This window comes from Gadus chalcogrammus, chromosome 3 (assembly GCF_026213295.1).
Source record: "Gadus chalcogrammus isolate NIFS_2021 chromosome 3, NIFS_Gcha_1.0, whole genome shotgun sequence".
In the NCBI taxonomy this organism is placed as follows: Eukaryota; Metazoa; Chordata; class Actinopteri; order Gadiformes; family Gadidae; genus Gadus; species Gadus chalcogrammus.
Genome location: NC_079414.1, coordinates 596,062 through 622,529, shown reverse-complemented (window position 1 = coordinate 622,529; position 26,468 = coordinate 596,062). Strand labels below are relative to the sequence as shown.

At 43.4% G+C, this 26,468-nt stretch overlaps 1 protein-coding gene across 3 annotated transcripts in view; it reads right to left on the bottom strand.

Annotated features, from left to right (window-relative positions):
• Window positions 1-3,076: 3,076 nt before the first annotated feature.
• LOC130377485 (probable helicase with zinc finger domain) overlaps window positions 3,077-26,468 on the bottom strand; it is a 37,503-nt gene continuing 14,111 nt past the window's right edge. For all 3 annotated transcript variants that reach the window (XM_056584626.1, XM_056584634.1, XM_056584638.1), the window contains 6 exons: window positions 15,498-15,728; window positions 11,230-11,266; window positions 10,967-11,091; window positions 10,201-10,257; window positions 6,887-6,935; window positions 3,077-6,754 (listed from right to left, as the gene is read on the bottom strand). In XM_056584626.1, the coding sequence (XP_056440601.1) occupies window positions 6,717-6,754; window positions 6,887-6,935; window positions 10,201-10,257; window positions 10,967-11,091; window positions 11,230-11,266; window positions 15,498-15,710 (519 nt within the window). In that variant the 5' untranslated portion in view covers window positions 15,711-15,728 and the 3' untranslated portion in view covers window positions 3,077-6,716. The remainder of the gene's footprint in view (window positions 6,755-6,886; window positions 6,936-10,200; window positions 10,258-10,966; window positions 11,092-11,229; window positions 11,267-15,497; window positions 15,729-26,468) is intronic.

Genomic DNA, 26,468 nt, shown 5'->3' with positions numbered 1-26,468 from the left:
GGAGGCGGTCTGAACTGCCAGCCATCTTCGATTCCTGCAACACAAACCGGCCAACGATCAGCCCAACTCTGGCCCCCCCAAGTCTGAATGAGACACCTTCTTAAAAAAGTGTTGTGTGTTCATTTGGTCATGTTATTCGGTCAGTAGTGGATGTAGGGATGGGCCGATAGTCGATTCCATCGACTATCGACGATAGATGGATTCCATCGTCGATCGTCTCAAGTTGCCGATAATTATATTTTAATAATTAATTTTTAGTTTTTTTCTTTTTAGTTTTTTTTTTTTTTTAAAGCGCTGTGGTAGCTATTTTTTCAACTTATAAAGCCCCGCAAATTGTAATTAAAATTAACTGGCACCGGTGGAAAACATACCATGTAGCGCTGACCTTCCGTATTCACTCACTGCTGCGAGAGGAGAGGGGAGGGGCTCGAAACCTACCGGTCTGCTCGCACGGCGAAATTACATCACAACCCGCTGCACCATTTCCGGGTCACAGCTGTGGTACATGAGCTGTGTTCGAAATCGTTCCCTATTCAATCACTCACTATTCCCTATAGTGTTCATGATATAGTGCACTACATAGGGAACGAACAAACGAGAATTCAGACACTACGCTGAACATTTCTAAACGTAATTTGCGTCAGTAAATCCGCCGGGTATTTGTGTGACGCAGACAGATGCGCCCAGATCATGTAAACAAACCAATTTTTTTTTAAAGTGATAAATTATAAATAATTAATATTATAAAATTATTATAAAGTTACCCCCCCCCGATAGTATCGGCGATCGCTAGGGGGCGCTATCGGACGATGGAAGCTTGTAGACGATTGCCCAACCCTAGTGTGATGCGAGGTGTGATCGGATCCATAATGTGGTTGTTTAATGTCATTAAGTCAGTAGTGTGATTGGGTCAATGTCAAAGGGTAGTATGTCGAGGTTCTTAAGGTACGGCCACACTGAACGCGTTTCGCTTGTTAGAGCCGTTGAAAATCTGCATTTTTGCATAGGGAACTATTGGTTAAGGCACGTAGATGCGTTACACACGCTAAAGCAGCGTGTTAGGCGCGTTTTACGCACCTAAATAACGCACCAACGCACTAACCCGCGGACCCGCACTAACCCGCGGAGTTACATTTTTTTAGCTTTTGACTCGCCTACGCGTGACGCTTAGCCGCGATAGCCAATCACCGTTGAGCTTGACCCGATGTCACTGGCAGAGAGACGGAGGACGCACAGAAGAAAGAACATGGATGACCAAGTCATCGTTTCAGTGTGTGCTGAAACGATGAGGAGGTGGTGAAAATCACCCAGCTGTGACCGCCTAAGGAGGATGTCATGCACTAGAGTTTATATTCTCTGCCAGAGCCAGACCTGACCCGGCCGGGCCTGCGGGCCGGGTCGGGTCGATATTTCCCACCACTATCCTCGGGCACCACCATCCTTCCCCACCACTATCATCCATTGAGATAGGAAGCTCTTGATGGTTTTGGAGGGGCAGATGCGATGGTAGCCCAAACAGGTACGATTGTATGGATGGATTCTGTAGGAGCCCGGGAGAGGGCATCCGGTACAGTGTTGTACTTTCCCTTTCTGTATTCAACAGTGAAGGAGAATTCTTGAATACAGTGCTCCCCTGATGAGTCGTGTGCTGGGTTTGGTGGTTTTGAACACCCAAAGTAGAGGCATGACCTGTAACCACTGTGAATAGTCTACCTTCCAGGCAAGTTCTCCACTTCTCCACTGCCCACACCAATGTCAAACATTCTAGCTCAGTGGCAGCATAGTTTTTCTCTGCAGGGTTTAGACTGCGGCTGGCAAAGGCGAGGACTTCCCCGGTTCCGTAGTGGGATTTCAGGACAAACACAGCCCCAAGTCCAATCTCACTGGCGTCGGTGTATACCACAAAGGGAGCATTGAAGTTTGGATGGCACAGGACAGGTTGTTTAACCAGGTGCTTTTATCAGGGTAATAAGGATGTTTGGCATGCACGTGACCAGTGGAATTTTGCTCCTTTTTTCTTTAAGACATTGAGTGGTTCAACAATCTGGGAGAACTTGGACGAATCTGTGATACCACCCAGCCATGCCCAGGAACCTTTTTAGGGCTTTCAAGTTGGTGGGTGCAGGGTAGTTCTTCACAGCCTCAATCTTATCTTGGTCAACATGGACTCCTGTAGCAGAGACAGGATGGCCCAGGAATTTCAAAGAGATTCTGAACATTCCATTTACTTTTCTTCATGTTCACAGAGAGGCCTGCGTTTCGGAGTTTGTCCAGGACGGCTTGGACATCATAAGAATGCTGTTCCCAGGACAAAGAGAGATGATAATGTCATCCAAGTAGACAAAACAGATGATTCCCTTCAGCTCTCCGAATTCTCTCTCCATGAGCCTCTGGAAGGTGGCAGGGGCATCCTTAAGTCCAAATGGCATGACTTTGAATTGGAACAGTCCATGAGGGCACATAAAGGCTGTGATTTCCCTCACCTCTGGATTCATCTCCACTTGCCAGTAGCCCTTATTTAGGTCTAGTGAAGAGAAAACAGCACCTGAGAGACTACCCAATATCTCTTGGATTGTGGGAATGGGATAAGCATCAGTGACTGTGTTATCATTCACTTTTCGTTAATCAATACAAAACCTTGGTTTCCCTTTTGGGAATCAGGACCACAGGTGAGGCCCATGCAGAACAAGAAGGTTCAATTATGTCATGTTTTAGCATGTCCTCGATGATTTCTTTCATCAACTTTTGTTTAGGAGGGGAGACTTGATAGGTTTTCTGTCAAGGGTTGGTGAGAAAAATTTGATGCTTCAATATCTCAGTACGTCCTACTTTGGTTGTACACACATCAACATTGTTAAGTAACAGGTTGTGTAACTGAGGTTTTACTTGCTCCTCCAGGTTAGAGTCCTGAACTGCCCTCAGCATCAAGTCTGAGTCCTCCAAAGGGGACTGTGTAGGTAACAGTGCAGTGGCCGATGGAGCTTCCACAGAAACGAAGGCAATACATTTGCTAGTCACCCCCTCCCCAGAAAGAGAGGACTCTGCACAAAAGTAGAATTTATTTTCCACCTTATTAGCAGAGTTTATGTGGAACCTGTATCAACAACAGGTTCCACATAGTGGAATCGTTTTTAAAGTTAGTCAGTCAGAGTCGGGAGATGCCGCTTCCCGTGGAGCAAGGTTCGACTGGGAAATAAACACATCCACAGGCAATCGCAGACGTGCCGACGAAACTCCAGTGACGAGAATTTGTATCATAAGACGGCTATATAATGGACTTCAAAAAAACGCTTAATACCGCTGTCCCACTTCTCCTCCACATACTCTCCTTCGCCTTTTCCTCCTTCACCATTTGACTTGCAGTCATTCTAATGTCCATCCACGGATAAAACAGGCGCGGGGATCGGTGGGCAGTTTATTTCCATTGGAGTAGGAGATGAAAGTGGGTGGATGATGGAAGAATCCATGAATGGAGGCGTTTTAATTCGAAAGGGGTGTAGCAATTTGATTCTGACAACGCAGCCACTACAAAGACTAAGGCTATATTCAGCCAACGCAAAGCACTTGTGCCCTCAAGGCTTTAGTAGTCAGGGTTTGTCCCATACCTCACACAACTGAGGGTATAAGACAGCACAGTAAAGCTTCTGTATCTCTAGCGTCTCCTAATGGTACGGTACATACCAATACATGAAGCACAGACGGGGGTGTTTACCCATCATCCTACAAATATGAATAAAACAGTTAAAAAGGTACCTACAATAAATTCACTACATCAGGCCTTACAGTTATCAATCATACATGGACACATGGCACTAGATACAAAGTTCATGTTCAGAGAAAGATAATTGATTTAGCAGAGACGCAACTGCGTCATTCGCGCATACCCCGGCACCATATAGCTGTCCCCGGACGGGAGTCACTTCCTAGAAGCAGCATGAAAATAGCAGCTGACACGGCGGTGAGTTGTATTTTTAAGACTGAATAAGCGAACACGCTACACAATCACATATTCCTTAAATCAAGACATTGATTAATTGACTGCATGAAAGAGAAAGGCTTGGTGCGGCCCCAATAAGGACGCGTGAGGACGCACCAATAGCCGCGGCATCTCAGTCCAAAAAATAAATCTTGTTTTATTGCTGCCTTGTACAGTAACGTCTCGTTCCAAACCAAAACCTTGATTCAGCGAGATTGTTCAGAAAACGGGCATTGGTTTAACCCATTTAAGCCGGGAAAGCATTGCCGCTGTTCTACCTTTAAAGCCGGGGGCGCTGTTGCGTCATTCTACCTTTAAGGACAGGAAAGCGTTTGCGTCGTTTTTCTGTATAAGGCGGGTTTTTGCCCAAAGTGTCGGCCTCTGGGCCAATGAAATGCATCAAAATAGACACATATAGGTGTCAACTTGTTCCTCGTGAGTTTAGTTCAGAAATTTCTTCAAGCAAGTATGGCAGAATTTGAGACTGAAGACTTTTCTGACGGTAGCGATTTCGAGGAGTTTCTCGGCTTCGAAGATGTTGATGAGGCCGAGTACTTTGATGACGAATACGAACCGATTGACCGGGAATTATGGTTAAGGCACATGTTCGTGAATGACGACGAGGAAGAAGAAGTATGGAATGGGGCTATGGGAATGGGGCTGCTTGTGTTGCCGGTGCGAAGAGATTACTGGCGACGGAGTAAGAATCTCTTTCGGACGCAATTCGCCAGAAATATGTCCCGGGACAGATTTGCGGCCAGCTGGAGGCAAGGACAATAGTAATACTTATTGATTGGGATGATGCTGTAATAAGTAATTACTACAGTTTATATGTAAGAGATGTATTACTGTCCCGGAGATGCGTAAAGCACCCGGGTGCGTAAAACCAGATAAGCTTCTCTGGAATGTCACTTATACTTATCAATAGTAATACTTATTGATTGTGATGATGCTGTAATAAGAAATTACGACAGTTTATATGTAAGAGATGTATTACTGTCCCGGAGATGCGTAAAGCACCCGTAAAACCAGATAAGCTTCTCTGGAATGTCACCAGTGGCGTAACAAGGCAACGACGGGCCCGTATGCAGGATGTTCAAGGCTCTTCCAAAGAATAGAGCTTCTTTGGAATTTCACACCTAACTGCGATCTCCAGAACAATAAGGCCTAGGCTACTATACATTCCCAAATTATAGCCTGTATCTTTTAATTATGCTACTTCTTAGGATGGAATGCAATTGTATTTGTATTATGCATAATACTTTTATTCAGTAGTCATCACATACAAGTGCATGTAATTTAAAACGCAGACTGTTTACAGTTTTAGTCCCAGTCTGTTCCCCTTCCCATGTTTGTTATTATATACTTTATTACTTTCTTATATACTTATTTCACTTTATTATACTTTATTTTTTTTACTGTTTTGTGCTGTTCCTGCACTTTTACATATTTTTTTACTTTTTTATTTACTTTTCTACCTGTATGTAAATATTGTAAATATTTGTAAATAAAAACTCAAATTTCCCATGAAAGCCACAGGTGTCAGCTCTCAAATACTTTTTGAATTGTGTTCCTATCTGTTACAGGGGCTGAGAAATCAGTAATTTAGTAGGCGTTGACACAATTGCTGAATTTCTAGAAAAACTTCAGGTTTTGGGGGCTTTTCTGAAATCGCCTATAGGTTTTACAGGCATTTTTTCCAGGCGCTTTAGGCCTAAATGGGTTAATTAATTCTAAATAAACGGGCATTGACATTGGCGCCTGGTAACCAATCGCATGCCACAATACATCTCTGATCATCTTTTTCACTTGCTTCAGCTTTATGGCGAGTTCCTGAATCCTCGGACGCCAGCCTTCCAAGCTGCACCTTTGACTTAATTTCCGGTCTCGGAGCATTTATAGCGTTCCTGTTCGTCTTTGTGATTGTGTCATGAAATTGGATAGTCGCTATAGCGTCGGAACGCTTTAAGTGCTTCAAGCCAGGAAATTACGAGCAACTCGCGCAGGTTGTGTACGGTGCATCTCGAACAGTCCATTAGTGTGGTTGTGTCATGTTATTCAGTCGTCCTTAGTGTCGTTGTGTCATGTTATTCAGTCGTTATTGTTGTTGTGTCATGTTTTTCAGTCATCCTTGGTGTGGTTGTGTCATGTTATTCAGTCATCCTTGGTGTGGTTGTGTAATGTTATTAATTTATCCTTAGTGTCAGGGCTCCAGACTAACTTTATGCGTTGGTTGCACTGGTGCGCCTAATATTTTTTTAGGTGCACCAGCACAAAATTTTTCATTGCGTCGCCTTTAACGCTTCTTTTTTATCGCTCTACATAACTTTAATATAATGTGAATGATTTTTTAACAGGAATAATGGTGCGTTCCAGGCAACCCGTAACCCGTATTTTCACAACCTTCTACCCGTGAAAATGCCCTGGAACGGCAGACAAACCCGCAACTCACTACCCGGGAACTCGTACCAGACCGATTCACTTACGGGCTAAAAAGTGTCCCTGGAACGCAGCATGAGGTTTAGAGAAATGCTTGTCTTTATTTTAAGCAGAATTACATATAAAAATAAAAATAAAGTGTTTCAAGTTTTTCACTGAGCTGAAATGAAACATTTCAAAGTAAAAAATTAAGCAAAATTAAACATTTACAAATAAAATTCAGACTCTCCGAATAAATGCTCTCAGTAGTAGGGAAGGTTGGAACAGTAGGCTTAGTTTTTTATTATGGATACTTATTTTTTCACCCGGGCAGCGTCAGCAACAGTGCACCAGTGCGATCTATAAAAAATATTAGTCGCACCCTTAAATATTTTGGTCTCACTCTTGAGTGTGGTTTTGTAATGTTATTCAGTCGTCCTTAGTGTGGTTGTGTAATGTTATAATTGTAGATCTATGATCTTTTAGTTTTACCTTCATCCTGGTCTTCTGAATATTCTGGTGCCATCTCGCTATTTACAGTCTGGGGAAAGGAGGAGAGAGTATGGGGCAGAGAGGTTAACACACCAGGAACAGACACACCAGGAACAGGACCAGTCATACTAGGACTAGTCATACTAGGACTAGTCACACCAGGGCCAGTCACCCAAAGACCAGTCACACCAGGACCAACTCAACAGAACCAGTCACACCAGGAACAGGACCAGTCATACTAGGACTAGTCACATCAGGACCAGCCACACTAGTACCAGTCACACCAGGACCAGTCGCACCATGACCAGTCACACCAGGGCCAGTCACACTAGGATTAAAGTATAAATTCGGCGGATATTGAACCCAGGGACTTTTTTGGCATGAAAACCCATAAATGAAGCCGACAATTTTTTTTTTTTCTGACAATCAAGTAAATTATATAATAGAGGCGCCAACAAATTTAACTTTAAAACCTCCCCTATTGATACTTGGCTGCTTTAAATTTGTTGGCGCCTCTGTTATATTATTTACGGTTGCCGGTAATCCACTGGTAGGGACTTCCTGGAAACATGGACCTACCGGTAGAGGCCCATTCACACCCTACGGTAAATACGGATACGGACCGTTTTGTCCGGTCCCGGAGGTGTTTCGTCCGTCAAAGGGTCCGTCGCTTAAGAATACGGAGTTCTCCGGGAGAAACGGAGCAATACCACCGGAAATCGAGGCGGCAGTATAGAGTCAAAAGTCAGACCATTCGCGAAAATAGATAGAGTAGTATAATATCTGATATGTATATACATTGTATTTAACGTTTTATACTTATATTATACTATATACCTGACCTTTGTATTTTATTGTTCCCCTGCTTTGGCAATGAGTTGTAACTGGTCATCTAACAACATTTTGAGGAGATAATCTGCGGGTTGGTGAGGGGTGTCAGATGCCACCGCCGCCTAGGACTACACTTTTTGCACTTTTTTCTTGCCGATTTCCGATGACACAAAGCAAAATCACCTCTCCAGATGTCATGTTTGGAATGTCAATGCCGTTAATTTGTGAAACGACAGTCACTGCCCTCTAGAGGATTTAATGCGTAACATCCAGACGGAGGTATGAAGGGTGGTTCCGGAGGCAAAGTTGGGGCGGACCGGAGGTATGAATCGGCCTTAAGGCACAGACTTGGAAAACAGTATTTTTTATTGAACTCCCGGTACGCTAACCAAGTTTTTATTGCTTTGTTTTGTGTGTAGGGACCCTAATCATACTACTGCAGAGGTTTGGTGCTATTCTGAGCAATATTAGTGGTTATTATTATTATGCCGCGTTTCCACTGCAGGGTGCGGTACGGTTCGCAAAGGTGCGGTACGGATTGCGTTTCCACCGCCAAAACTGGGCGTGACCCGGACTGAGCCGTACTCGTTTTGCCCTCGTTTTCAGTACTCCTCCGTTGGGGTACTGAAAACGAGACGAGACGCCTGAAAGGGTACTGGAAAATTCGAGCTACACACCCCCTCCGTTGATTGGTCGACAGAACCGTCACTTCCGGGCGACGTGGGGATAAGAACAAACAAACAGTAGCCTCGAGGTATTATTCTTTACAATGAACATGCCGCGTAAAACGCTTTCTTGGGCGACCAAGGAGGTGGAGACGTTCCTCTGCATTCTTGGGGAGGAAGACGTTGTTTACGATGTTTACGTAGCTGCCGCGGCGAACGACATCTGGCCTACCATAAAGGGTACTGTCGGCGGTGGAAACGCGACCTCGGAACTGAGCTGGGCTTTACCGCCCCCTCCCTCCCGGACTGAGGCGAACCGAACCGTACCCTGCAGTGGAAACGCGGCATTGGCCGATTTGGAAGCATTCGCGGTGCCCCTATCCAATAACAAGGAAGTAATTTGGGGTGATGCATTGCTCTGGACAACTTTGGTCAAGCTCTATACTCAATTAACAACGAAAAAAAGTGACTGGACGGCTTATTTTATGGGTTTTCGTGCCGAAAAAGACCCGTGGCAACATTTTCGCTAGAAAAACATTTTAACGCTGAATGATTTGGGGAAATTATCGAATTGCGATTATTTAGGCCAATATCGCAATTGCGATTTAGTATGCAAATTTTCTTTTTAAAGTTTCTTATCTTCTGTATTATTCACAAATCACAGGAAATAAATCATTCTATAGCATGACTTGATTATGGAAAAAATTATAATCCTGGTTATTTTGGTCAAGTTTGAAATCACGATTATTCAAACGATTATTTTTGAGTTTAAAAACATGACTTTTTCATTCAACATGTCTCTCCCAAAAACACTTTGTAACTGAGAACTTTGAAATTTCGTCTTAAAAAACTACACAAAATGGTCAAAAAGAAAATGTTCAAATCTAAAATAATGTAGCGAAATGTATCCAGATGTTTTTCATTTCACTTTCTATAAAACAAAAAATAAATTGAAAACTCGATTATATTAGTTTTGTGATCATTTCACGCTAAAATCGAAATCGACATTCGATCAATCGCCCAGCCCTAGTATAACCAACACAACATTGAAAGCGTTCAAAATATAAACTGCTCTTTCCTGCTGGCCAGGTCTATGTGTTGAGATTAATTGATGCACGAATTGATTGATCATTATTTAACTATTGAATTGTAAAAGAAAAATAATACAAATCTTACTGATCTCCAGTCAGTAACGGTAACAAATAACAAAAACTGAAGTGTCGAAACATAACAATGAACAGATATGTGGCTCTACCAATCTAAAAATATGTAGATAACTCGTGCATGTTTTGAATAGCCCCGGTAGGGCAGCCTAACACAAACCTGTGCGGGAAGGCGTGCTGTACCGTTTACCAGCGCCTTTACCAAAGCCGTAAACCTGGCCATGGTCCCCGTGTTGAGGGGCGTCATATCTTATGAACTCCGCTATCTCCTACAATTCGCTCTGCCATTTTAAATCGCGATCAAACATACTCTGGATCATTTCGGTCAGTGATGCATTCCGGGTGGTATCTGTTGACTGGTCGGGTTTCTGTCAGTTTTCGGGTCAACAAATCAAAGCGTAGCGCGGCAAGTTGTTTTCTATTGCTCTCACTCACATATCACATGACCGGAGGGTAGCGTCAGAGGGTCGATCCAACCCTCTGATTGGTTCGATTGTTAAACATTAAAACTAACACCTTAATCATTTTTTGTTGCAGCCACACCAGGACCAGTCACACCAGGACCAGTCCCACAAGGAACGGTCACAACATCATATTCAGGCTGTCAGTGTATTCTCACACACACACACACACACACACACACACACAAACCTACTTCTATTTCCGACAGGAGCATTTTTAACCTGGTCAGGTCCTTTGTGACGATTCCGTTCTGTAGAAAAACAAAACCATTAGGTGGTTACCTGCATTGCCCAGTCTTAATCAACAAGCCTTGTTTTAATTTATTCAAAGTTGTACTACACATTTTTTTTTTTTAAAGCAGATGAAAAAACTGCAACTAGGTCAGGTCAGTATAACCGTCCGTCCCTGTGTGTCGAGCAAATACTATATACGAGCAAAGGACATTTAGGATGTTTGAGTGTGGATAAATTGGCTCATGTCCACTAATATCTCTGTATAAATTAGTCTGCATTTCATTCTGTGTCTCACCCAATAAATGACCTCTCCCACTGTGTGTCCGCAAGTCTCTACACTCTCCCTCCTACCTGCGGGTCCGTATCTCTCCCTCTCTCTACGGTCTCTCTCCTACCTGCTTGTCCGTATCTCTCCATCTCTCTCCGCTCTCTCTCCTACCTGCGTGCCTGTATCTCTCCCTAGCTATGGTCTCCCTCCTACCTTCGTATCGATAACTCTCCCTCTTTCTCCATGGTCTCTCCTACCTGCGTGTCAGTATCGCTCCCTCTCTCTACGGTCTCTCCTACCTGCGTATCCATATCTCTCCCTCTCTCTACGATCTCTCTCCTATCTGTGTGTCCATATCTCTCCCTCCTACCTGCGTGTCCGTATCTCTCCCTCTCTCTACGGTTTCCCTCCTACCCGTGTGTCCGTATCTCTCCCTCTCTCTACGGTCTCTCTCCTACCTGTGTGTCTCTGTCCAGGGCCTTTGAGAGGACATTTGCCACCTCTGGCAGACTCTGCTCCTGCATCATGGACCTTAGGCTGGCCTTCAGGCAGCCCTCTCCTCTGGAGACCTCCTCCGCCAGCACTACAAACAGGGTTTTTGTCTGCTCATTATATGATGGGTTGTCCAGTACATGCACATTTGTTACATTATACTGTTGCACTATAAATACAGTTATTCATTAATTAGAGTGTTATCCTGGGTCCTCATGGTGGGACTCACTCTGTTTGCTGTCCTCCTCTCCCTGGTCATAGTTTTTCTGTGAACAAAACAAAGACTTTGTTTTTTTAAGGACAGGATATGGAAGATTGTGACCAATATAGTTCTGGGACAGTAGGAACTTCTCCACATGGACAACCCAGAATGAATCCATGGAACAACTGTGGGGTGGATATTTTAAAGCATAGACAGGTGTGTTACATTTGCTATACATGTTATCTTATGAAAGGATTTCCCCATGCAGTGAAAGCATTGGTGTCATTTGAAGAGTTCCATGAATGGATAGCATCTCCAATCATGGAGATCGGGGATACTCATCCTCAGTCGGGGCTTCTTCATTGCAGTTTTACACAGTGCCTCAAAAAGTAGATCAATAGGCACAAACCATAGGCTCCTTCATTTTCCCCCGCATCAAAAGACCAAAACACATTTCATAATTATTTACAGCTTCTTAAAAATTATACTCCTAAAATGGATCTGGGATATGTTTAATATGATAACGAGTTGGGATGTTAGTTTGGGAGCAAAAAAGAGCATGTAGACCCATTCTTAAGTTGGCTGTTTTTAGCCTGTTCCACCAAAATGCTATAAACTTGGAACGATTGGGGCATGTGTTAAGGTAAAAAGTAGGTTTGCCAATCGACTTATCGATTCTTAAAGACAAGATGGCATCGACGGGTGAACTACTGATGGTATTGTGTGTATAAAATGTCATTTTTTAGAAACAATCTGTACACTCACTAAGTTAACAATGCCTTGTTTTATATTTTAAGACCCTTATTATACTACCAAAGAAGTGTCGGGCTACTTCTAGCCTTTTAAGTGGTTTAAAATAGAGATTTAGTTTTTACCTTAACACATGCCCCCATCATTCGCAGTTTATAGCGTGGTAGAATCGGCTAAAAACAGACAACTTAAGAATGCGTCTACTAGGGATGTGAATAACTCAATATTGTCATGGTTGTATAATCACAGGGGTGCAAACTCATCAGGGATGAAAAAGGTGACAAGGACCCAAACCCCGTCGCAGAATATACATACATACATACATACATACATACATACATACATACATATACATACATACATACATACATACATACATACATACATACATACATACATACATACATACATATATACACACACACAGTGTTGGGATAGTTCACTTTCTACGTGAACTAGTTCAAAGTTCAGTTCACAAATTTTAAAATGAACTAGTTCAGTTCAGCGTTCATATTTCAAAGATTTGAACTAAGTTCACAGTTCCAAAAAATGAACTAGTTCATAGTTCTTTTTTTCAATATGTTGCTGTGAGCCATTATTTTTTTTCGGTATTTTGAACATCGAGCCCACTTGGTGATTTGTCTAGGGTGAAATAGAGTTGGTTGAATCAAGCATCGTAGCGAAATACAGTTTCTATCTTGTTTTATTGTACATTTAGCGCATTTTGTAAATCCGATTGATTTCTGTTGGAAGACTCATTGCTCGTTGGCCGGAAGCGGAAAGGGAACTAGTTTCGTTGTAGTTCAAATTTGGTTGTAGTCTTTTCGCTCGGTTCTAGCCCTACTGTTGAGTCGGAGAACCGAGCGAAAAGACTACAACCAAACGTAAACAGCCCCCATTTCCGTTTCCGGCCAACAGGCAATGATTCTAGGAGGTATTCTAGTCCGCTGAGCTATGAGCCAGAGAGCTAACGTTATGGATTGTACATATTTATAATTTGAAATTCGTCTCAGCCTTTATACCACAGATACTCTAGGGTCTATAGCATGTAACCGTGTTGTCTGATTACAGTTTGATTTATTTTTCACAATTTAACAGATCTCGTTTTGAAGAATAATCACTGCGCCATTCGTTTCAATGGGAATCGGGACGGTCTATAGTTTCAACATAAAGTGTATTTATATTTTTTAATTCGCCCCAGCCTTTACGCCACAGACACTATAGGGTCTATAGCATATAACCGCATTTTCTGATTGCAGTTTAATGTAACAGTAAGCTGACTACAACGCAACTGCTAATTAACCACACAGAGATAACCGGCAACCGGTCAAACAAATGTTCTCATTAGCACGTTAGCCTACGTTAGAAAGCCTGACGTTTTTGAAGCGTACCAACGTCACTCCTGTCTAGTACGGCATCAAGGCAGCTACAGACCCGAAGATGACATGATTACACGGGTTGGCCAAACGAACAAGCTTGGAATAAATATTTATGACAGCTTGCGTTCGCCGATTACTTGGACGCCCCCCCCACCCCCCCCCGAAATATTTTTATTGCAGATCTCCATGAATCACACAAATGACCTTTTTCGGAACAAAAACGGCGAATTTCGCCGAAAGGTGACAAGTTTGCATCCCTGTAATCAGTGGGTGGTATGAATTAATGATCGATTATTCGATGTGTGCCGACATTCACAAAGGCAGCCATGGATCGTTGGCAAAAAATCACTTAATATCTTAAATGCAAAAAAAAACACTACCTGCTAAGTAGTTATAGTCAAATTGTCTGTTGTGAAAAATGCATTAAATTGTAATCAGAAAACACGGTTATATGCTATAGACTAGTGATCGACCGATATATCCGCCGGCCGACATTATCGGCCAATATTTGCGTTTGCAATATTTTTTTCAGCATCGGCCGATTCGTTTTTTTTTTTGTTTTTTCGGACTGATTTACAGACAGTTCAATAAATGTCAATTTTTTTAAATTGAGACATTGTAACATTTCTTATCATCATTGTGTCATTTTTATGATGTTAATTGAGGGAGGCTTACCCCTGGAAATCCAGACCCACATCTAGAAAACTGTAGGGTCCGGCAACGAGTAATGAAAATGGCCCAACTCGACAGGCCGCACCAAGCATGCATTTGAAAATATCAGAAGAATACAAGGGGTGACGTATCCAGACCAGTGGATCTAACCAATAGATAAGACTCTTGCCGTATCCGGTCGATAAAATAGCAACGCTTTTGGCCCGCCTATATTGATACATCGATGTGATTGATTAATGTTCTGGGCAAGGGGAGGCCGAGAATATACACAAGTATATTGCTCATTCCCAGAGTGACTCGCTGAGCAAATTCAAATTGTGCTCTCGCGAGAACTCTGGATTTCCAGGGTATCATCGGCTCAAGAAAATCGGTATTGGCGTATCGGTTATCGGCTAAGGCTGGTGAAAAAATATCGGTATCGGCCCTAAAAAATCCATATCGGTCAATCCCTACTATAGACCCTATAGTATCTGTGGTATAAAGCCTGGGACGAATTTCAAATTATAAATATGTACACTTAATGTTGAAAGTATAGACCGTCGCGAATCCCACTGAAACGAATGGCGCGGTGATTCAGTCTTCAAAACAGGAGCTGGTAAATTGTGAAAAATTAATTCAACTGTAATCAGACAACGCGGTTATATGCTACAGACCCTAGAGTATCTGTTGTACAAAGGCTGGGACGGATATTGAGTTATAAATATGTACAATGCATACGTCGTTGACGTATGCATTGTCGTCTAACTTTTCCTTTTAAAGGAGAAATCCGGTGTAAAATGGATCTGTGATATGTTAAGTCTGATAACGAGTTGGAATGTTCGTTTTGGAGCAAAAAAGCGCGAATAGACACATTCTTAAGTTGGCTGTTTTCAGCCGATTCTACCAAAACGCTATAAACTTGGAACGATGGGGGCATGTGTTATTGTAAAAACTAAATTGTTATTATAAACCACCTAAAAGGCTAGAAGCAGCCCGACACCTCTTTGGTAGTATAATAAGGGTCTTAACATATAAAACAGGGCATTGATAACTTTGTAAGTGCACAGATTGTTCATAAAAAATGACATTTTATACACATAATACTATCAGTAGATCAACCGTTGATGCCATCTCAGGAACGAATAATCGAATAATCGAATATTCTTACCCATCCCTAACGTCCACATGCGCTTTTTTGCTCCCAACCGATCATCCCAACTCGTTATCATATTAAACCTATCCCAGGTCCATTTTACACCGGATTTCTCCTTTAACAAGATGTTATTGGTGAGGTCTAGATGGAAAAGAAAAAGGGGCCGATTGTGCCAAAGATGATGATGAATATTGAAGCATGCAAACGCCAGCGAGTCAAAGTTAATGTGAGACAGAGAACATGTTTGAAAGCGTGTGACTGATTAGCAGACTGGGATTACCGGCCCGCCAGATAAAACCAAAACCAACCCAGATCCACAGCATTAGCTCATCACACTCATGCGGTCATTTGACAATGCTCACCAGCTGCAGGAAGGCGGCGATGCGGAACAGGTGGGCGCGGCAGCGGAGGGCCCCGGCCTGAGGGCTGTTTGGGGTGGGGGCTCCGGAGGGGGCCACCCGGTGCCCCAGCACCAGCAGGGCGTCTGTGCTGTGGCTGACTGCGCTCTCGTACTCCCCCTTGGCTAATGACCTGCAGGCTTCTTCACATGACTTCTCCGCTCTCCTGTCCGCCATGACTCAGGGACAGAATGACTGCAACACAAGAGCAATTTTTAAATTATATGAAAAAAATAAAACTTAATTGTGATCCTATTAAATGTCGTTATGTATAGGAAATCAAGATCAAACTTAAAACTCCGTCATATTTGATTCCAACTTGCAATCATTGTATTGAAAAATGTAGCCATGTAAGGCAAGATTATGAATTGAAAATCATCCACCGAATCATAGTACCGAAAAACTCGAAATATATTATTGACCTAACCCTAACCCTTTACAATACAATATTTGTGTGAATACATCCATGTGACATGCACATGACCTGGGAACCACAGTGCTAGCTTAGCTAGTAGCAGCTAGCTGGGAAACCAAACTGACCTAGGAACACAGAGCCAACGAGGCCAGAAGCTGGTTGGGACACCAAACTGACATTGTGCCACAGAGCCAACGAGGCCAGAAGCTGGCTCGGACGCAAAACTGACCTAGGACTAGGGGTGGGAATCGAGAACCGGTTCCTACTCAGAACCGGTTCCAACTAACCAATTCCATCTGAATCATACGCCTCCAACGTTATCGATTCTTCTAAACGATTCCGCACCACGTTTTCCGGTTTACTCAAAAATTTTGCGACGACCCTGCACGCCCCGACAACCTTCAAACAACGAGGCAGCATCATGGAAAGGGGGAAGTGATCGCAAGTCTGGCTCCATTTCACCCAACGCAATGAAAATGCTTCCGTACGTAATCAGTGCAATGCTGTCATTTCGTGTAAGGGTGCAAGCAAACACCAGCAACATGCTAAAGCATGTCTACCAAGCATGGAATTAAGTCCCAAGAATGCCATGTGTTCAAAAGCCTGCATACGAGTCAAACAAACTCCACTGTGTCCTCCGTTGACAACGGTAACGTTCACATTACATATCCTGCATTAGGAGCCCAGTGTCGCCTTGCAACTGTAGTTTTTATAGTAGTAGTGTAGTCGTTTTTATTAATAATGCCGACCTATACAAATTTCATGCATTTTAGATTATCGCTCTCAGGCAGCTGGCCCCTCGACATCGGCTCAAGTTACCCCTTTCACTCCCAGAAAAGGCAGATATGCTTATATTTTTGCATAAGAATTGTTGATGCTCAGTAAAAAAAAAAAAATCTAAAAGATGTTATGGAGGCATTACAGTTCATGCCTATTTAATTAAAGTGGATGCACGCATGTTCACTGTTTTGTTTACTTTTTATATCCCTTCCCAGAAAAGTGTTAAACTTTAATTTAATGACGTTTGGTTTAAAGAGGACCTATTATACTACTTTTCTGGTCTTAATTTCTTATTAATGACTCCTATAGCAAACCTGACACGAATCACAGCACAAGAAACAATGTAGATTTTCGGGAAACTCTTCCTCTGATCTGGGCGCTTTCAGCATTCTGTCAACACTCGGTTTCGTCCTTCTCTGCCCCTTCGCCCCCCTCCTGCCAACCCAACTCCATTGTGATTGGTTACCTTCCGTGAAGCGCGCGAGTGGGCAGATTTGAGGCATATGGGGGCGTGGCAGGAGTGCCTCTACGTAGATGATTTCCCAGAAATGTGAACAAGTGAACATTTCCCAGAAATGTGAACAACACTCGCAAACGTTGTCCCGAGTGTTTAGCGCTCTGCACAGCCACCCTAGACTGTCAGCAGGGAATACGTCGAAATGCATGTACGTCATTATTTGACACTTTAGTATGGTTAAACATGACTATCAATCATTATAACAACGTTTATAGGTCATAAAAGTCGAAAAAGCATAATAGGTCCCCTTTAAGCTTAGTTAAGCTTACAGTTATTACATCTAAAATATGTATACAAAAGTTTAGTGTTAAATCATAATTTAGCATGTTCATTGTTAGTGTCTTCCTGTTTTTTTTATTACTTATTTATTTTAAGTCTAACTTATTTAGACTATGTTTCTTGTTCTTGTGTTGTTAGTATGCAGAAAATAAAATGGTTACTTTTGGTGCAGAAGACTGTAGAACTCTTTTTTTGCCACTCAATGAACTACTTAGGAATCGGTAACAGAATTGATGAGGAATTGGATCGACAATGGCATTGATATTGATAAAAACGTATCAATTCCTACTAGGACCACAGACCCAACGAGGTCATGGTTTAAATGCCGTGTTACAGGGTTTATTTTCCAACGAATTTGTGCAATTTGCTTGTTTGTAATAAAGATTTAAACTGTTATTTATTGTATTTAATGTTGTTACGTATCACTAAACGGAATGTTATACGAAAAAGTAGGTGCTATTTTAGCGGTTTGCTATTGATTCTCATTTCCCCCAGAATGCATTGCATGACGTCACGTTGGAGAGACACGGATCAAAGCCGCATTGAGACCCCTGAGAGTAGAGACTAGTAAGAGAGTGTTCAGCAGATTATACAGATACATAGATAAATAAATAGATATTATATATAGTTAGTATATGCTACATGTGAACCTCCTAAGATGGCGCAATTTGATTGCAGGCCTGTAGCGACGCGTCAACGTAAAAAATACGCCAACGTCAAATTTCTCCGTCGACAATTTTCGCCACACGTGGAAAAAACATTGCAAAATGGACGGAAGGGCAACCTCCTCACATTTTTGCCAACAAAGTCACAATAAAAGAAAATCACAACAAAAGTGTTGTGATTTACACTCTTTGCCAAATGGAGTTGGCATATCACAAGAGCACGACAGCAATGTTGGAGCATCTGAAACGGAGGCACCCCATTGTCACTCGTGATGGAGACAATAGCAAGTAATTACCAACGTTGGTTAAATTAATTTCATGTTTGTGTGGTGTGTTGTGTGGCTTGGGCTCTGCACGGTGCGGTTTGTTCGTGCTGGGTTGGTGGCTAACGTTAACGTTGGCTAGCTACTGGCGCCTAGACAGCTGTTTAGCTAACGTTAGTTATCCAGGGTATCTGCAGGTTTCAGCAAGTCAAATTTAAGACCTTTTAAGACCTTTTTAATACCACCTTGAATGAAATTTAAGACCTTAAACCCGCGATGGTGGGGGGGATCCCGCTGTATTACAACCCAAGCATAGCATGTGTGTCACTCAATGAGACTCATTCAAGTTTACTTTCTGTCATAAAGTGATACTCCAGGGCTCCAGACTAACTTTTTCCTTGGGTGCACTGGTGCGCCTACATTTTTAATTTGGGTATTTATGGTGCACCCAAGTTGTGAGTTGTTGAGAGGGGGGGGGGGGGGGACAGCGTCTGGGCCCCCGGGCAGTCGATATTTACACCACTGATAATAATATTTTCACCATTAAATAAATGCCTTCAGTAAGACCTGGGGGGTATACCACGAACCTCGTTGAAGATACCCAGGCTTTCTTGGGAAAACCTGGCTCGACAGAGCCGCAACTTGCAATCACAGTTAAATGGTACCATGACGCTCACTTTAGATTAAATTAGTTGAACCAGGTTTTCCGCTTTAGGTTCAATGCGCGTTCACATAGAAGGGGCGTTTCTCGCGTCATTTGACTCACCCTTATGCAAAATAAATCGCGCAAGAGCGGTGTATTTCATCCAAGGCGAGCAATGTATTATTATGAACTCCTACGAGGAATTGAAAGTTCAAATCACAGCCAAGGGGAACACGGTTGCCCATAATATGGCTAGGGTGGCGTGCTGGCAAAAATAGCCGACCGTGTTAATTCGTCCGTGAAAAGATTCTGCATATTGTCTAAAAAATATTATGTATCATCATCCCTTTTACCCCCATATATGTGGGGCCCCATGAATTGCGAGCCCAAGTACCGGGAATGCACTTGATCTCCGACCCAATATCGGACCTGCACGTCAAGTTGCTTGCTTTTAGTGGCGTGGTTCAACGTCTCAAACGTCAAAACAAAATCAGCCTTGTTGACGCTGCAGATTAGCTCATTTTGGATGAAAGGCGCTAGTCCGAAGCGAGTTATATACGCCGTTTTGTCCCTTCCAGCAGTAAAGGTGCTCGCGATTTGAGAGTCAGGGAACATCAAACCGAAGAGAACTCCTATCCCCTCATTCGAGTTGTAGGACTGGTGCTTAACCACTGTGTTTAGAATCCACAACACCTCCGCTTTCAGTGTTGGTGTCGCACCAAATGCTACCGGGGCGCCGGGGCAGAGATGCAAAACGTAGAAATGGCTGGGGTCTGCGTGTGGCTCCTGGCAGAGGTTTTATGTTTTTGGCTCTGCATATGGCTGACGACAGCCTTAATCCCCATGGTGCCGAGCTTGAATGTAGGCTACTTTTGCACGGAATGCATCTAGCCTGTTCTGGGTTGGCCACGGACGCTAGCCAACCTCGGAAACGGACGTCTTCCAGCCAACTGATGTTGAACTTTTTTGCAACCCATTGTTGCAGGACTAGCTAGCAAGCGACGCAGCACCTGTTTATATGCAGCTAGCAAGAAGTAGCCTCTCTCCTTCCCAAAAAGTCCCGCGAGAAAAATATAAAAAAATTAAAAGCCTGCCCTGCCTCCGACAAATTTTAAGACCTCCGAGTTAATAATTTCAAGACCCAGCATATGACATTTTTGACGAATTTAAGACTTTTTACGGCCTTAACTTTAGAAAAACTGAATTTAAGACTTTTTAAGACTTTTAAGACCTCCGCGGACACCCTGTTATCATCTAATGTTAGCTTGAATGGTAGCTGGCTTACGGCTGCAGAACACAGCTATCTCAGTTATAGTAGCTAAAATTAACTTTAGCTACTAACCTAGCACGAACAAACTGCACAGAGAGCCAAGATGCGTTGGTTAGCCTAGCTGAAAACATTAAAATGAGCATCCAAGTGTGATAGGGCTCATTTGAGTACCAAATATAGAACAGAGTAGATAGTAGGGATGGGCACGAGTAGTAAATTTCCAAACTCGAGTGATCGAATGAAATTCCTGATGGATCAATCGAGTACTCGTTTAATCAAATCTATTTATAGAATGCGACGCAATCTGCATGCAGGAATAGGCCTAATGAGAACGTCACATATTACCAACCAACATGTAATGCTTATTCTCCCTCAAAACCAGTTAGAATAATCATAGTATTCATTAATTTATTTTTGCAAACGTTTCAAAACACATTTTCCTTACAAAAATAAATATGCGTCTCACAATTTAAAGGCCCACTATGCAACTTTTTTAGCCAAAATTACATTAATTATGCTGGTTGAGAGGTAGGGCTGTCAACGAATATTCGAAGTTCGAATTATTCGTTCGAATGTATCCAAAACGCGAATTCTAACGTGAAAATTACTATTCGAATGTGAAAAAACACTCCCGCGGTTACAAGCGCCTCTATCGCTTTGTGAATGAGCCGTCTGTTCGCGATGTCCCTCATAATATTCGAATGTGAAAAAACACTCCCGCGGTACAAGTGTAACAGACTAGTATTGTGAAGAGCGAATGTATTTTATCCCCTCGGGTTTCGTACTTGGATATAGGTATTCAGCTCTGACGCTGTGACTGGGTGACTTCTGATATGTACTAAGTAACGAGACTATTTTCCCTTCCCGCTTGTGTCATTCTTGTCATATACATATCAAGTGCCAACGCTCGGTTACACAAGCGCCTATCTGCTTTGTGATGAGCCTCTGTCTTGTTCGCGATGTCCCTCATAATATTTGAATGTGAAAAAACACTCCCTCGGTACAAGCGCCTAACTGCTTTGTGAATGAGCCTCTGTCTGTTCGCGATGTCCTTGTTTTAAAGTAGGAAATGCCCAGCAGGAAGCCGCCGCCCACCAGCACTCTCAACGAGACGGCAAACATAGAACACATACTGTACAAAGTAATCTGATAGGCTACTGTAGGCCCACAGCGTAATATGATAGGCTACTACTGTACGTGCATGTGCGCGGGAAGAGTTTCAACAAACCACTGCAGCTCAAACACAGAACATAGCTACGTAATGATTGTACAGTGTAATCTGTAACTGTAGTTACTGTACGTACTGTACGTGATCTGATACTGTACGTACTGTACGCACACATACCCGGGAAATGTAAACAAATCACAGCAACGCAAAAACCAAAAAAGCTACGTCATGATTATATGTGAAAAACCGTTATCAGATGAAAAATGGCTGAAAATACAGAACACGTCGCGGCTGCATCAGAGTCGGGGAGGGAGATCATAACCCCCCGCAACCTTACAAGTGCCGTGTGGAGGTTTTTTGGCTTTTGGGCACAGCGGGGAAAAATTGTTGAGCCAAGGCATAAGGTTATTTGCAAGCTGTGCAAAGTTGAATTGGCCTACCACTCGACAACCAGCAACATGCGGGCACATCTGTCCACGGCGCACCGGGTGAGCTTGAGAGCGGACCAACGGCCAAACAGCACCGGCTCGATTCTTTTCTGAAGCCCGCTGCCACAAGCTCGTTGGCCGCACCGAGACAGGAGGCCATCACTGAAAAGTTGGTGAAATTCGTCTGTAAAGGCATGAGGCCAATGTGGTGGAGGACGTGGCATTTAAAGAGTTCTGCCGAGAGATGGAGCCCAGATACCACGTCCCTAGCCGTGGGACTGTGACATCGCGGACCTGTACAAGAGAACTGTAGACCAACTCAAGCTGTCACTGCAGGGGAAGGACGTGGCTCTTACCACGGACGGGTGGACCTCATTATCGACTGCATCATATGTCACAGCCACGGCCCACTGGATCAACGAAGACTGGGAGATCTTAAACAGCGTGCTCCAAACCAAAGAGCTGAAGGTCAGCCACACTGCAGAGAATTTGGGCCAATGTCTTGCAGAGATCCTGTGTGTTTATGGCCTGAAGGAGTCTGTAATTTGTGTCACCACTGACAATGCCATCAATTACATAAACGCGGTTGAAAAACATCTGGAAATGGTTAATATACCATGTGTGGCACACACAATCAACCTGGCTGTACGGAAAGGGCTGGCGGTCAGAGGCATTGAAATCCCCATCGCTAGGCTGAAAGTGGCGGCTGCACATTTCAGCAAATCCTCAGCAGACAGCTACCTCCTCCAGCAAAAACAAGAGCTCCTTGGGTTGAAGGCTGAGAAGCTCATTAATGACTGCCCAACGCGCTGGAACAGCCGTACGATATGGTTTGCAGAGCATCAGCGCAGCAAGCGGCCATGTCTGCCGTCATCTTTGATAAGAAGCTGTCTCGAATGGAGCTGTCGATGAGCGAATGGTCCATAATGGAGAAGGTGAGCTTCTTAAATAGTAGGCCTACTGCCTATCGTGAATGCAAAGCTGTTGTAATAAGCATACAGTGTGTCCAAACATGTATGGATTATAATCAATATAATAACATATAATATTATAATAGGCCTATAATATTATAATAATTATAATCACCTATATTTTATTTAGGCTACTTTTATAGGCCTAGGTCTATTTAGCCTACCTTATATATATATATATATTGTGACGCCAATGGCCTATGTTTTATTTACTTGTTCATTGCAGGTGCAAGAGATCCTGAAACCATTCAAAGTGGCGACGGAAGCGCTGTCTACGGATGCCTATCCAACAGCGTCGGCTGTCTTGCCAATCATTCATGTTCTGCTTGCACAGCTCAATGCGAACGCCAAGCGAAGAAGAACCGCCAGCGCTGCTTGAGATGAAGGCAAAAATAGCGACGGATCTCAAGAAGCGATATGGCGAGGAAAGGGTCGCACGTAGGCTTTTGAACAAGGCCAGTTATCTGGATCCTCGTTTCCACCAACTCCGTCATTTGGAAGAGGACCAGAAACGGCAGGTGCATCTGGCAGTTTTGGAGGAGATTAAGGAAAATGTGGGAGGAGGGAGGGATGAGGCTCCCGAAAGACCACGCGAGCAGCAACCCAAATCTGCGTTGACGGCCATGGAGAGTCTCCTCGGAGGCGTGTGCGACACTCGCCCAAACCAGGAGCAGGACATCATTCTGCTGCTCCAAAAAGAGATGTCCATGTATGAGCAGGAATCCCCCATACCCCCTCAAGAAAATCCACTCATGTGGTGGAAAACGTCGGGCGGCAGATACCCTCACATTGCCCAGATGGCAAAAAAATACCTCTCTATCCCCGGTTCCTCAGTGCGCTCGGAGCGCGTCTTTTCCTCCGCTGGCAACATTGTAAACAAAAAGAGATCAACCTTGGCACCCTCCAACGTAGATCTGGTCTTTTTGGCGAATAACTTGTGAGCGCGACGGTGGCAATGCACTAATATGACAGAGTAAATTGCAGTCATTTGTTTTGTTTGTTTCGCTGTTTTTTGTTTTAAGAATGTTAGAAGCCAGCTTGTTTTCGTTTAAGTGCTTCAATTTTAAGGACGTGTTTGTAAAAGTTTGTGATTTTTTAAATTGTAGGATATTATTACTATATGTTCACTTGCTCGGAGCGCTCCTTGTCGTTAAAAAATATATATTGCGCAGAGTTTAGGTGGGAGAACAGGACATTGATTGTTGTTAACTTCTTTGTTAAAGGTCCCATGACATGAAAATCTCACTTTGGGAGGTTTTCTAACATAAATATGAGTTTCCCCTAGCCTGCCTATGGTCCCCCAGTGGCTAAAACTTGCGTTTGGTGTAAAACTAGCACTAGCTGTTCTGCTCGCCTTCGAAAAAACGGAGGCTCAAGCGCGCTGATTTGGAATTCTGTCCTCATGACGTCATCAGGAATCTCAGCTCCTCCCCTTACACTGCCTGGCCCGCCCAGAGACGTTGGCCCGCCAATGAGACTTGACCGTGCGAGCGCCACATGTGTGTGTGTGAATACACACACTGTAACGCAAGTGTTTCTTGTCGGTTCTTTGACGTGTCTTGTATTTCCACAACGAGACTGTCGTGAGGTTTATCTGAGCCATGGTTGAGAAGGAATTGGGGGAAAGGACGTTTGGTTTGACTCGCTAAAGTACATGAACTGCGACATGCCGCCGGTTGCCGCGAGGCACCATCGCCCGGCAGCGGGCAGCCGGCAGCAGGCAGCGCGCGGTTCAGTCGACTTCAGGTTGATGTGAAAGTGGAAGAACCAGAGACGTCGCAGAACCCGACAAAGTCGTTTGTGATTCATAATATCGTCTGGAGGCGCACACAATATGTTATATGATATAGATATCTATGTATTATATGATATTATTTAGATATAGAGCTCCAGGACTGTAACGCAAGTGTTGTACACTTCCTTGTTATTTGGATAACCGTTCTGCTGTTGGTGTGATGGCGCAACAGACATGGACATTTATTCTTTCTTATTCACAACTGTTCTGAGCTGGACTTACACAGGCTATGCCATTCAATAAGCATCCGAAGTAGAGCTCAGGGAGCTAGTAGTCTGGCTGGTGAAAGCTGCTATGACGCAATGTTCTCGGCAAAGTCCGAGACAGCTTTTTTTTCATGAATCCGAACGGTGCGTAGTGCTGGCCCTTTCGCTGGCATGGTGGAAGACTTAGGCGACATGCATTTTTTTCTTTATCGATTTTAATAGGCCTTCTCGATAAATGGTAAGCAAAGCAAGGAACGTTACCACTAGCATACTTTGTAACATTCAGAAGCGGGCGTCTTCTTCAGATTACTATAGTTTGCGCGCTTGCAGGTGTGGTGGTGAAATGCAAGCGATACAAAGTTGTGGCTTTTCATGATTAGGCCTCCACGTTACTGGGCTGTTTATAGGATATATATATATATCCCACTAATTTGAACCATGGTTTTGTCGCATTATTGACATATTGACGGCAACTGCGTAAAATAGGCAACCAGATATTCGAATAGTTCGAATTTGTGATTTTTTTCCAAACGAACATTCAAATGTCATTTTTGAGCAATTTTGACCGCCCTAGTTGAGAGTTATTCTGATGGTTCTGCAACCATTTCTGGGTCGTTTGGTGGCGTGTCATTGCCCCATGTCACCTCTTCAAGGAAAAAGCGCATATGCAACTTGCTCTGTTCGGACCGACACAATCCGGATGTGACGCAGCGGAAGTATCCAATCGCGCCTCGAAAATGTAGTCAGATTGTAGTTTCGAAATGCTTTACGGCACAGACACACACCCAAACATGGCACCGGCTAGATATAAACAGCCAGTTGCGAGGCAATTGTTGCATTCATCATGGATCAATCGACTAATAAGGGACCCAAGAGGCGACTGTCGGTGGAACAAAAGAAGAATGGACCAGAAAATAGATCAGACACGAGTGAAAGGGGAACTATGCAACTTTTTTGGTTTGATTTACCTTAATATAACAGGCTAAGAGTCATTGCGATGGTTCTATTATACATTTTTGTTCGATTGTTCGTTGTTTCGACTCCCCCTTGCGCATCTTGGCGGAGAAAAGGAATACGTTTCTGCTGGTGACCCGCCGCCCACTCTCGCGGGAGTCTCGGGTCTCGCGAAGTAACGAATTGCTTTACGGCACAGACCCCCAAACACGGAACCGGCTCGATATAAACACAAGTAACTAAGGGATTGTTACATGCATCATAGATCAGCCGACTAAAAAGAGACAGAGAAACCCAATGTCGGAGGAACAGAAGAAGAAAAAAGGGAGACTGACCGACAGAGAGGCCAGACACAAGTAAACTTTGGGCAAGCTTTTCAGGAATAGAGTGAACTGAAAGAAAAAGAAGACTGCAAATCAGACGCCGACTTGGCCGTGTTGCTTTTGAAATTGAAAGTACCCTTGGGTGAACTTTGTCTTCGTGGTATTCTTGATGTTGATAGTCTCTGTACAAATGTGTTTGCTCAACCATTTTGTTGTGAGCCCTGTAAAAATTGTTTTCTCGACCGTTTTGTTGTGAGC